This window comes from Plecotus auritus, assembly GCF_963455305.1.
Source record: "Plecotus auritus genome assembly, chromosome: 2".
Classification (NCBI taxonomy): Eukaryota; Metazoa; Chordata; class Mammalia; order Chiroptera; family Vespertilionidae; genus Plecotus; species Plecotus auritus.
In genome coordinates this window covers 174,794,583-174,807,226 of record NC_137771.1, presented here as the reverse complement: position 1 = coordinate 174,807,226, position 12,644 = coordinate 174,794,583, and the positions used below count along the sequence as shown (strand labels likewise).

Below are 12,644 nucleotides of genomic sequence, written 5' to 3'. Positions count from 1 at the left end.
ATTGCACTAACTTCTTACTATGGATGACTTATAAAGCCTAACATGATCTGGTCCCTACCTATCCATTTGAACTTATCTCCTACCATTCTTACTCTTGCTCATTCTGCTTCAGACCACATTGGCCTTCGTTTTGTTCCTTGAAGATCAAGCTCCTTCCCACCTCAAGGCCTTTGATCTTTGATCCCACCTCAAGCCTCTCCCTCCCCAGGTTTCCCACGTATAGCACCAGTGATCAAACTTTGCATTGTCAACAGGAAGACAAACTTCATGGGATTCCTGATGGAAATGACATATTACATCACCACCTATGAGTTTACTTTCCAAAAATGTTTAAACTGTATCTATCTAGAGGAAACAAATTCAGAAAGTGAAATATAATACAAGAGAATTTTTCTACACTCATCAAAAAAGTAATATGAGATTGTTAGTTATCATATTATCTAAAACCCAGAAAAGTGGAGAAACAACACATCCAAAACAGAAATAAGCAATAAGCGTTATGCTATAACATCTTCATAGACAGAGGGAATTCCCATTATCAAAAAAGTAAAGGGAATCTACACTAATAAAAGAGAAATATGTAAATTGACCGTTCATCCACAATGCCCACCAGCCAATCAGATGTGAGTATGCAAATTAACCCAACAAAGATGGCGGGTTAATTTACATATGCAGGTGCAGAGCAGCCAGGCAGGATGGGACACCTGCTATGAGGGGGAGGGCGGGGGGACGGAGGGAGCTACAGGAGCGGCACTCTGGCCAGAGCAGAGAAGACTGAAGGCTCCAGCTAGAGCAAACACTAAAGGCTCCAGCCAGAGCAAATACTGAAGGCTCTGGCCAGAGCGAAGACAGAAGGCGACGGCCAGAGCAAAGGCCTGGGTCCCGGGTGCCAGAGGAAAACCGGTGCTGGCAGCCAGGAAAAGGAAGACCTATTGCACGAATCTTCATGCAACGGGCCTCTAGTGAAGAGACTAAAAAGACAAGCCTTGACTTGGAGGAAATATTTGCAAAATACATATCTGGCAAAGAACTATTATTTAAAATATACAAAAGAACTCTTAAAACTCAACCAAAAAAATAATATGCCAACAAAGAAATGCAAATTAAAATAACAATGAGATACCACTACACACCTAAACAGAATGGCCAGAATACTGACAATACCAAATGCTGGTGAAGCAATATTGTGGTGGGAATGTAAAATGGCACACAAACAGTGCTTGTGTGGTTCAGTTGGCTGAGTGTTCTCCCATGCACCAAAGGGCCTCGGGTTAGATTCCTGGCCATGGCACATGCCCAGGTTGCAGGTTCCATCCCCGGTAAGGTTGTGTGTGGGAGGCAACCGATGGATGTTTTGCTCTCTCCCTCTCCCTTCCTCTCTAAAACCAATAAAAAATAATCCTATCTAACAAAAGAGTAATATGCAAATTGACCGTCACTCCAACACACAAGATGGCCGCCCCCATGTGGACACAAGATGGCCACCATAAGATGGCCTGCAGGGGAGGGCAGTTGTGGGCGATCAGGCCAGCAGGGAAGGGCAGTTGGGAGGGACCAGGCCTGCAAGGGAGGGCAGATGGGGGCAATCAGGCCTGCTGGGGAGGGCAGTTGGGGGAGACCAGCCCTGCAAGGGAGGGAGTTGGGAGGGACCAGGCCTGCAGGGGAGGGCAGTTGTGGAGGACCAGGCCTGCAGGGTAGGGCAGTTAGGGGTGACCAGGCCAGCAGGGGAGGGCAGTTAGGGGTGACCGGGCCGGCAGGGGAGGGCAGTTGGGGGTGGACCAGGCCTGCAGGGGAGGGCAGTTGGGATAGCCCCAGGCCTGCAGGGAAGGGCAGTTGGGGAGGACCAGGCTGGCAGGGGAGGGCAGTTAGGGGCAATCGGGCCGGCAGGGGAGGAGTTAGGTGTCGATCAGGCTGGCAGGGGAGTGGTTAGGGGGTGATCAGGCTGGCAGGTAGAAGTAGTTAGGGCAATCAGGCAGGCAGACAGGCGAGCAGTTGGGAGCCAGCAGTCCTGGATTGTGAGAGGAATGTCCAACTGCCCGTTTAGGTCCGGTGGGATCGGGCCTAAACGGGCAGTTGGACTTCCCTCGAGGGGTCCCAGATTGGAGAGGGTGCAGGCTGAGCTGAGGGACACACACCCCCATGCACGAATTTCGTGCACCGGGCCTCTAGTAAAAGTAATAAAATGGCACAATCACTTTGGAAGGTAGTTTGGGGGCTTCTTACAAAATTAAATATAGCCTTTCCATACAACCCAGCAATTGCACTACTTGGTATTTACCCAAAAAAATTTGAAAACTGATGTCCACACAAAAAATCTGCACAAAAATGTATACAGCAGCTTTATTCAAAACTAGGGGCCCAATGCACGAATTCATGCACCTTAAAAGGAACTGTGGGCCAAGAGTCTGCAGTAGGTACAGGGACGGGTCTCAGCCCATCCTCTGCACCCCCGCCCAGCCCCTCCCGCCGCAGCCCCCGGGCCCCTGTCTGCCGGCAGCCCCGCTCCTGCCGCCGCTCCCATGCGCTGATGGCGCCAGCCCCGCTCACACCCGCTGAAGGCACCGGCCCCAATTGCTGAAGGCACGGAGATATTAGGGCCGGTGCCAGCAGCGGGTGCGAGTGGGGCTGGCGCAGTCAGTGGGTGCGAGGGGGGCCAGTGCTGGTCGTGGGTGCGAGAGGCAGTACCAGTGCTAGCAGCAGGTGTAAGCAGGGCCATTGCCAACAGCAGGTGCGAGTGGTGGCTGCCGGCCCTGATCTCCCCTCAGGAACAAGGGGAGGTGGAGAAGCCCTGAGGGGCAATTGGGGCCAGCAGCCGCCACTTGCACCCACTAACGGCACCGAGCGATTGGGGCGGGGCTGGGCACCAGCAGTGGGTATGAACAGAAGCTCCAGTACCAGCAGAGGGTGCAAGCAGGGCCGGCACCAGCAGCAGGTGCAAGCACCAGGCGGGAGCAAAGAATTTTCTGTAACTACCAGACTCGCCCCAATGACAGCGACTGATACCCCGCCTTGGTCTGGCGCCCCCGCTCACCTGCTCCACCATCCCGCCGCAGCCAATGCCTGCCATGTTCCGCGCATGCCCCCTGGTGGTCAGCACACATCATAGCAACCAGTTGTTCAGTTGTTCCACCATTCAGTCTATTTGCATATTAGCCTTTTATTATATAGGATTGCCAGAACTTGGAAGCAACCAGATGTCCTTCAGCAGTTATACAGTTACATAAACTGGTACATCCAGATAATGTAATATTTATTCAGTGCTAAAAAGAAATGAGCTATCAAGCCATGAAAAGACATGTTGGAACCTTAAGTGTATATTACTAAGTGAAAGAAGCCAATCTGAAAAAGCTACACACCGTATGACTCCAACTATATGACATTCTGGAAAAGGCAAAACTGTGTATGAAAAGAGCACACATATCAGTAGTTGGGGCTGGGGGTGGGGGAGGAATAGGAAGAACACAGAGGAATTTTAGGGCAGGGAAACTATACTGTAAGATACTATAATGGTGAATACATATCACTACACATTGTAGAAATCAATAAAACGTGTATCAACCATGAACCCTAATGTATAAACTAAGGATTCTGGGTAATAAGCTGTGACAGTGTAGGTTCACTGATAGTAAGAAATGTATCGCTCTCATGAGGGATGTTGATAAAAGGATAGACTATGCATGTATGGGAATATAGAATATATAAAACTTTTCAGTGTCATCCTCTCTAATTTGCTGTGAAATTAAAACTTCTCTAAAAAATAATATCTATTTTTTAAAAAGCAAAATGAATAGTCACAAAATATTTATCTGACATACATATTCATGTATTCAGAATAAAGAACTTCAATTCAAAAATTAAACACAACCCCCTTTTTTATAAATGGGTAAGAGATTTGAACAGAATTTCACAAAAAAAGATAATTCAAATAGCTAATGAGTACTTTTTAAAGTGCTTGACATCATTAACAGAAAAATTAAAAACATAACCACACCGAGACTTCTGAATTAGCATGTAAGGAGCTTAAATGTTACCACTCCATCCTAACAAGTAAAACACTGAACAAAGAAAAAGCAACAATTTTTCTTTGATCCATCGAAGAAATGAGATCACAGGGCAAACTGCTACCCCAAAAAGTAGAGACAGACAGGTGGGTACTGGAGTAGAAACCTATGTTGGAACCAGTGTTGTGTCCTTTGCAACCCACAAGTTTTAAATGTTGACGAAATCCAATTTGTCAATTATTGTTCTGGTTGCTTGTACTTTAGGGCATCATATTTAAAAAACTATTACCTGATTCAAGGTTACAAAGTATACTCCTTTGTTTTCCTCTTAGAATGTTATAGTTTTAGCTCTTGCATTTAGGTTTATGATCCATTCTGAGTTAATTTTGCATATGGTGTAGGGATCTAACTTCATTTTTTGCATTATGGATTTCCAGTTGTTTCAGCACACTTTGTTGAAAAGACTATTCTTTCTAAACAGAATATATCAGTATCCTTATCAAATATCGGTTTACATAAATGTAATGGTTTAGTCCTGGACTCTCAATTCTATTCCATTGATCTACACTTCCATCCTTACACCAGTTCCACACTATCTTGACTACAATAACTTTGTAGTAAGTTTTTATATCTTGAAGTGAATTCTCCAAACTTTGTTCTTCTTTCTCGGCCTTTTTTTTTTTTTTTCTATTGTGGATCACTTGCATTTCCATATCAATTTTAGGATTACTTGGCAATCTTCAAAGAAACCAGCTGGAATGTTCATAGGGAATGTGTTTAGTCTAGAGATTAAATTTTTTAATTAGTTTTTTATTGATTTTAGAGAAAGAGGAAGAGAAAGGGAAAGAGAGAGAGAAACATTGGCTGCCTCCTGCATACCCCCTACTGGGGATTGAGCCTGCAACCTGGGCATGTGCCCTTGACCAGAATTCAATTGGCAACCTCTTGGTACATGGGAGGATGCTCAACCAACTGAGCCGGCCAGGGCTAGAGATCAATTTTGAGTGTTCTGATCTATAAACATGGAACATCTTTCCATTTATTTAGGCCTTCATTTAAATTGTGTTATGTAGTTTTCAGTACATAGTCTTGCACTTCTTTGGTTAATTATTTTATTCTTTTGCTGCCACTGTTAAATGAAAGTGTTGTGTTTGCTAGTTTATAGAAATACTAGTGGCCCGGTGCACAAAATTCATGCACAGTGGGGGGGTATCCCTCAGCCCGGCCTGCACCATCTCCAATTTGGGACCCCTCGGGGGATGTCTGACTGCCGGGGATCGGACCTAAACCGGCAGTCAGTCATCCCTCTCGCAATCCAGGACCGCTGGCTCCTAACTGCTCTCCTGCCTGCCGGCCTGCTCGCCCCCAACTGCCCCCCCCCCCTGTCGGCCTGAACTCCCCCAACTGCCCCCCGCCAGCCTGATTGCCCCCAAAAGCCCCCCCTGCTGGCCTGCTCACCCCCAACTGCCCCCCCACTGGCCCAATCGCCCCCAACTGCCCCCCCTGCTGTCCCACTCGCCCCCAACTGCCCCCGCCAACCCACTCGCCCCAACTGCCCCCCTGCCGGCCCACTCACCCCCAACTGCCCCCCCTGGCAGCCCACTTGCCCCCAACTGTCCCCCCTGCCAGCCCATTCGCCCCCAACTGCCCCCCCCCCCCGCCGGCCTGCTCACCCCTAACTTCCTCTGTCTCAGCTCCGCCACCATGGCTTTGTCCAGAAGGACATCTGGAAGGTCTCCCAGAAGGTCTCCAAGTCTAATTAGCATATTACCCTTTTATTAGTATAGATTATTAGTATAGATAAATGGCCACTGATTGAGATTTTCTTCTTTTTTAATGTAGGTGTTTCCAGGTATAAATTTCCCTCTTAAGCACTTCTTTGGCCATACCCCATAAGTTTGATATGCTGCATTTTTATGTTCATTGTCTGAGAGTGTTTTCTAATATCCTTGTGATTTCTTCTTTGCTCCACTGGTTATTTATAAGTATGTTGCTTAATTTCCACCTATTTGTAAATCTCTCAGATTTTCTTTAGTTATTGATTCTACTTTCATTTCATTACGGTCAAAGAACACATTTAGTACAATACCTTTTAAATGTATTGAAACTTATTTAATGGTGTAACATATGGTCTGTGCTAGAAAATATTTTATGTGCACTTGAGAAGAATGTGAATTCTGCGACTGTGTGAAGTGTTCTATAGATATCCACGAAGTCCTGTTGATTAATAGTATTATTCACATCTTCTATTTTGTTGATCGTCTGCCTAGTTGTTCTACCCATTATTGAAAATATTTATGAATTATTATTGTTGAATTGTCTATTTCTCCCTTCATTTTTTTTTTCAGTTTTTGCTTTGTGTATTTTGGGACTCCCCTAGTAAGTTTATAAGTGTTATGTCTTCCTAATAGATTGACTCTTTTATCATTATAAAATGTCCTTTATCTCCAGTAATTTTTGTCTTATAATCTGTATTTTCTGATATTAGTATAGCTTTTCCAGCTATCTTTTGGATACTCATTGTATGCTTTACCTTTTCCTTTTTTTACTTCCAACCTATTTGTGGTTAAATCTAAAATATGTCCCTTGTAAACTGCATATAGTTGGATCATTATTGAAATTTTACATTACAAAAAGTTTTTAAAAATACTAGTAAGATCAAAATATATAGACATATTCACCTCTGAAATTGAAGAAACTACTGCAAAGATAAAATATTCAAGAATAATCATTAAATTTGGAGGGCGGAGAGGCACAAACCAATAACAAGGGAAAACTTTAAAGCACCTTTAAAAAGTACACTTAGACACATTTATTTTCTTGTAGATTTTTAGATGAACAAGATTTTGAACTTGTCCCACCTGATATCGTAACAGACTATAAAGTATTGTAATTAAAATATTAATGGTATTTGCAAGAGAACAGATAAATACATTAATGGAAAAGAATAGAACCCAGACAAAGACTTGTGTATGTATGTGTGTATGTATATGTGCTTGTGTATAATTTTAAATCAATAAGGAAAGGATAGAGTACTCAGTAAAAGGTATTATGACCAGTGGCTTTCACTAGAAAGAAAATTATATTATCTCCCACACTCAAAACTAAAACGCAGTTGCATTACATGACACTAAAATTACTACAAAATGGCCCTGGCCAAGTAGTTCAGTTGGTTAATGCATCATCCTGATATGCCAAGGTTACAGGTTTAATCCCCAGTATGGGCACATATAAGAAACAACCAATGAATGCATGAATAAACAGAACAATAAATAGATGTTTCTCTCTCTTTCACTCTCCCCCTTCATCTCTCTCTCTAAAAATAAATCAATAAATAAAAATTACTATAAAATGATATAAAAATATCTACCTATATATATAAAAGCCTAAGTGACTGTTATGACCAAACGACCAGAACGACAGTCGAACAGTTGCTATGATGTGCACTGACCACCAGGGGGAAGATGCTCAATGCAGGATCTGCCCCCTGGTAGTCAGTGCGCTCCCACAGCCAACCTCCCACAACCCCTTCCCCCAGCCAGCCAACCTCCTGCAGTCCCTCTCCCAGACCCGGCTGGCCCCCAAGAAAGGTCTCGATCCCTGGCCAGGCTGAGGGACCCCACCCGTGCACGAATTCATGCATTGGGCCTCCAGTCCTATAATAATAAGATAGGGGAAAATTTTCTAGGTAATAGACAAAAGCCAGTTTTTAAAGAAGTTGTGTGTGTGTGTGTGTGTGTGTGTGTGTGCGCGCGCGCACGTGTGGGTGTGTGTTTATTGATTTTAGAGAGAGGAAAGAAAGAGAGAGGGAGGGAGGAAGAGAGGGAAAGAGGGAGAGAAAAAAAGAGAAACAACCATATGAGAGAGAAACATTGATCAGTTGCTGGATCAACAGGGGATCAAACCCAAAACCTGGTTATGCACCCTGACTAGAAATTGAACCCACCACCTTTTGGTGTACGGATAACACTCCAACCAACTGAGCCACACCAGCCAGGGCCAAAAGCCAGTTTTTAAATATCTGTATGATAAAAGACATCATATGACGTCTGGCACATTATAAAAGCTTGTTCTTCCTTATTCCAACTTAAGTTGATATTATATTAAATGAAGAATTAGAAGCTACAGTGAGGAATATCCGGATTCTTGTATTTTGGCTCATAAAAAAAACCAACTACTTTATAATGCAATTCTACCACCTCTAAAGTGAGAACTTCTTTCTCCTCATCCCTCACCCACTATATATTTTCCATGTATCAAGTGCCAGTTGTTCTGAAGATGGAAGGTAAAGTGGCAAGCAGCCAGGATTGGCACCAACTTAACAGCAAAACATAAGCAAAAGAAGTTTACCTTTTATTCTACCCATTAAGAACTTTTGCCCCAAAACATCTTTTTAAGAGTTTTATCCCAAGTTATTGAACGAAGATCATATCTGAAATAGAATCTACAAAAAAAAACCTTCAGAATAGTGTACAATAAACATTGTTCAAGATAAAAATAAATCAGATAAAGATTAAGGTGTTCGAAGGCTTGCTAATGCCAATATTTTTATTTTTGAGTACTGTTTAGACCAAAAATCTTTCACAGTTCAGAAAGCACCTTTAAAAAGTACACTTAGGACACATTTACTTTCTTGTAGATTTTTAGATGAACAAGATTTTGACCTTTAGAAGGGTTTAAAAAACTAAAAAGGCAATCCAAAATTACACAATGAAATAAATGTGCCTTCCAATCTAATCTAAAGAGAGAAAAAAAAATTCTTTGGAATGTGCAAGTAACCACTAGCTTTAGTCAAATGAATAAAGACTGTTACAATTGCAAGATCCTTCTCCTCCTATTTTAATCAGTCTTTCTCTGGTTTTATCAATTTAACAGGAAAATTAATATTTAAAGCTAGAACACTGATGAAAGTTTTCTTCAGCAAGATCTGCCTTTTGCATTAATTCTACAACACCCAACTTTAATTCATTTGTGAATTAAAATAAAAATAGGTATTAACCTAAAAACAACCCAACAGATCAGGACACTACAAGGAATAAATAAGGCAGCTGCCCTGCTATCAAAAAACAAGCCCAGCCCTCACAAATCTTGTTTTGATATGAAAGTTTCAACGTATCACTCATAAAAATGCACAATACTCTTAAAAATCAAGTTTCTCTAACACATAAAGCATGTGAATAAAGACTTCTGAAATATTCTTTTCAAATTTTATAGAAACCTACTTAGTAATGGGATTATAGAAAAACTGTAAAACTTAGGATGTAAATGATGAGGCCTTTATTTCTTGGCATTCTTCCCTCTATTGATAATCTAATCTAGTCCCAAAAATATATGCAAAATATTGGAGTTCTATGAATTTTGGGTTTTCTTCCCAAATTACAGCCAATAATAATTGGAATACTGGAAATAACTCTTGAAAAATCTCAAATATCTTAATTAAAATAAAATATTATATTCAAATTTAACAAAACTTCACTATAATATTCCATACAACTTAATTAGTATCTTTCCCTTTTATTTTATATTCACTTATTACTTTATATAAAAAAGATAACAAAGATATGCTCTGGCCTATGTGGCTCAGTTGTTTGGAGCATCATCTCCTGCAAGGGAAGGTCGAAGGTGTCAGCTTCCATCCAGGTCAGGGTGGGTGTGTGAGGCAACCAATCAATGTATCTTTCTTTCTCTTTCTCTCTCTCCTACTTCCCCCCCTCTCTAAATTCAATAAAATAAAATAAAAGATATCAGATGGTTTGTGATCAACACCAGTGGCTAGAAGTTCTCCAAATCACTTCTTTCAACTTTCTTTTTAAAATTAAATTTAAAATGTGGAATAAACTACACACAACGCCACTTTCTCTAGGAGAAAAAGGCTGTGATTACTGCATTTAAAAAAAAAAAAAAAACACCAAATAGCTGATTCATATTAATAGCTGATTCACTGAAAGCATAACTTTATAAGGTATGCTTTAAAAATTACTTCATTTGCTACACAATCCTGAAATCTAACCTATAAAGCTGTCCTACACAATCCATCAGTGTCTCCTGAGTCCTTCAATTCACGCAGAACATGAGAGTTTCAAAAGCGAATACGAACAGCAATCAAACCAGGTGCAGCTTGTTACAAGCAATAGCCCTAAATTCCAAATAAAATTAATAACAAGACACTGGCCAGATAAGTAAACTGGTTAGATTCGCCAGGGTTGTGGGCTCAATCCCCACTCCCACCACCACCACGTCAAGGCACATACAAGAATCAACCAATGAATATATAAGCAATTAAGTGTTGTTTCTCTAGCTCTTCCACCCTTCCTCTCTCTCAAATCAATTTTTTAAAGTTTTTAATTAACAAAACAAAAATCAAAAGTCAAAACCCCAAAGTGTTCTTAAATTTTCTCTTAGGGGTTCCTTAGTTTTACAATAGTTAGCTTTTCACTGAAAAAAAGAACGGGAAATCTAATTAACAGTGATAAGGATGAGAACAGTTAGTTCCCAGGCAGAGGATGCAAGAAATTGACAACGCAGGCTTGACCTAGAGACCTCTCTTACTCTCTCTCCCCTCCTCCCTCTCTCCCTCTCTCTCTCTCTCTCTCTCTCTCACACACACACACACACACTCACACACACACACACACACACACACACACACACACACACGAATGCTCTGGGGACGCTTTCAAGAAATGTCACTGCCTAACGGAAGTTTTAAGGCCTTATTTTTTTAAGGCCTAAGGACAACCCTAAGCCTGTAAATACACTGTAAAATACAAGCTAGCAAACTCCATTCTCCAAAACAATTCAAGAGTTTCCTACGATGCCCGAAACGGAAAGAGCATGTACCCTGTCTGGCCACCCTCAGGACCGCCGCCTCTCACACAGGAGGGAGGGCAGCCCTTGAGAATCTGAGTGCCACCTCGTCAGTTTATGTGACAGATCCGCTGGGAGCATCCGACTGTGATCCCGGGCCCTCCCGGGCCAGCGCTACTGGAAGAGGAACGTAAATGCAATCTTCAGAGCCTACTTCGGTTCTCAAAACAGAAATGCACTGTTTCTCCTACTCCTCACCCCTCAATCCAATACCGCTCGACAGCGCTACCCCCTTCAAAAAGCTTAAGAGGAAAGCAAAGCAGATGGTTTCGGAACGAGCCGACAGAACGTGGTTGGTCAAAGCGCCCCCAACCCCGACTCCGGTGCAAATCACCCGCCAGCGCCTTCCGGAGAGCCCCTCTGGCTGGGGATTCGCACACAACAGAAATCGACGTCCCAGTTCGCCCCCCGCCTCACCACCACCACCACCCCCACCTCACCCCACCCCACCACCACCACTTCCTCCACGGGGTAAGGAGAGTGGAAAAGCGCAAAGAGGAACTAAGTGAACTGCAAGAGGGTGCCCTGCAAGCTCTCTTAAAGAAGGGGTGGGGTGGGGGTGGAAACGAAAAAGGAGCGGAAGGAAGGGGAAAGGATGAGCTACGAGAGGAAGGGGACGAGAGCGCGCGCCACAGAAGGGCACGAGTCTTCGCGGACACCGCTGCACCCCAGTCCTCGGAGCAGAGCGGGTGCGCCCGGCCTCTGGATCGCTACGCCCCGAGCAGAGGGCGAGGAAGGGGGATGAGGAGGCAAGGTCCGCCTCGCAGCTTAGGACGGGTCGGTCGGAGCTGCAGTGCCTTCGCCGGATCGAGAGCGGCGACAACGGCCGCTCGCCCCGTCCGAAGGCGCGGGCTGCGGGGCCCTCCGCGCGTTCCGCCAGCCAGCTTTCACGCCCCACCACCCGGGGAGGTAGCTCCGGCGTGACGCCGGCCCGGCGCTGGGCGGCCGCGCAGGTTACCTGAAACGGGGCGAATCCTTCAGACACTCCTCGAAATCCACCGTCATCTTCATCCTGCCTTAGCCTCCGCCTCGCCTCGCCGGCGGCGCTGGAGGAGCCTAATGAGCCGCGGGAGCGGCTGCGCTGGGTACCCAGACGGCTACGGCGGGCGCACTAGCGCTGCGCGGAGCTGAGCAGGGCGCCTCGCCGGAGGGTCATAGCAGCCGCGAAGACGGCGGCGGCAGCGACGGCTAGTCAGGCCCCAGTCCGGCCCCTCTTCCTCCCACCCCCAGCAGAGCGCCGGCCTCAGGGAAACGGCCCGGGAGTGACAGCCTCGGCCAGCCAGCCACAAACCCAGCGACCAATGGGAGGGGCTTCCGGCAGTGCCGCCTGCGGGCGCTCAGGCAACGCACCAGAGCGACGATAGCCCCAGCCAATGAGCAGAGCGACCGTGGGTGCTTTCTTGTTACACGCGTTCCCAGGGGCCAACCGGGATGCGCAGGCGTCGTTAGGCGGACGCACCGGTTGCTGGGAGGCCGACAGCTGAGGCTCCTTGGGAAGGAAGTCACGTGAGTGCGCGCCGCGCTCCCCTCGGAGCCCCCGCCTGTTCTCTGGCTTCTCCAGCCCCGCCCTGCTGAGCTGCCAACGCGGAGGAGCCGCCTCCTGCAGGTCTCAGCAAGGAGAGTTGCTTTTTAAGGCAGCTTTGGCAGAAATCTGAAGAGGTTAGAAGAAATTATAAAAGAAAGATGTAGACTAAGCCACCGATTCCTTTCAGTTTAAAGAAACCGAGGGCAGGAAAGGAGCGACGGTAAAAGTTAATTATAAAAATCCGTCTTTCA

At 44.9% G+C, this 12,644-nt stretch overlaps 1 protein-coding gene across 4 annotated transcripts in view; it reads right to left on the bottom strand.

Annotated features, from left to right (window-relative positions):
- Window positions 1-12,243, bottom strand: part of ACAP2 (ArfGAP with coiled-coil, ankyrin repeat and PH domains 2) — a 161,173-nt gene extending 148,930 nt beyond the window's left edge. For all 4 annotated transcript variants that reach the window (XM_080656703.1, XM_080656705.1, XM_080656704.1 and 1 more), the window contains exon 1: window positions 11,827-12,243. In XM_080656703.1, coding sequence (XP_080512829.1) covers window positions 11,827-11,879 — 53 coding nt within the window. In that variant the 5' untranslated portion in view covers window positions 11,880-12,243. The remainder of the gene's footprint in view (window positions 1-11,826) is intronic.
- Window positions 12,244-12,644: the final 401 nt, after the last annotated feature.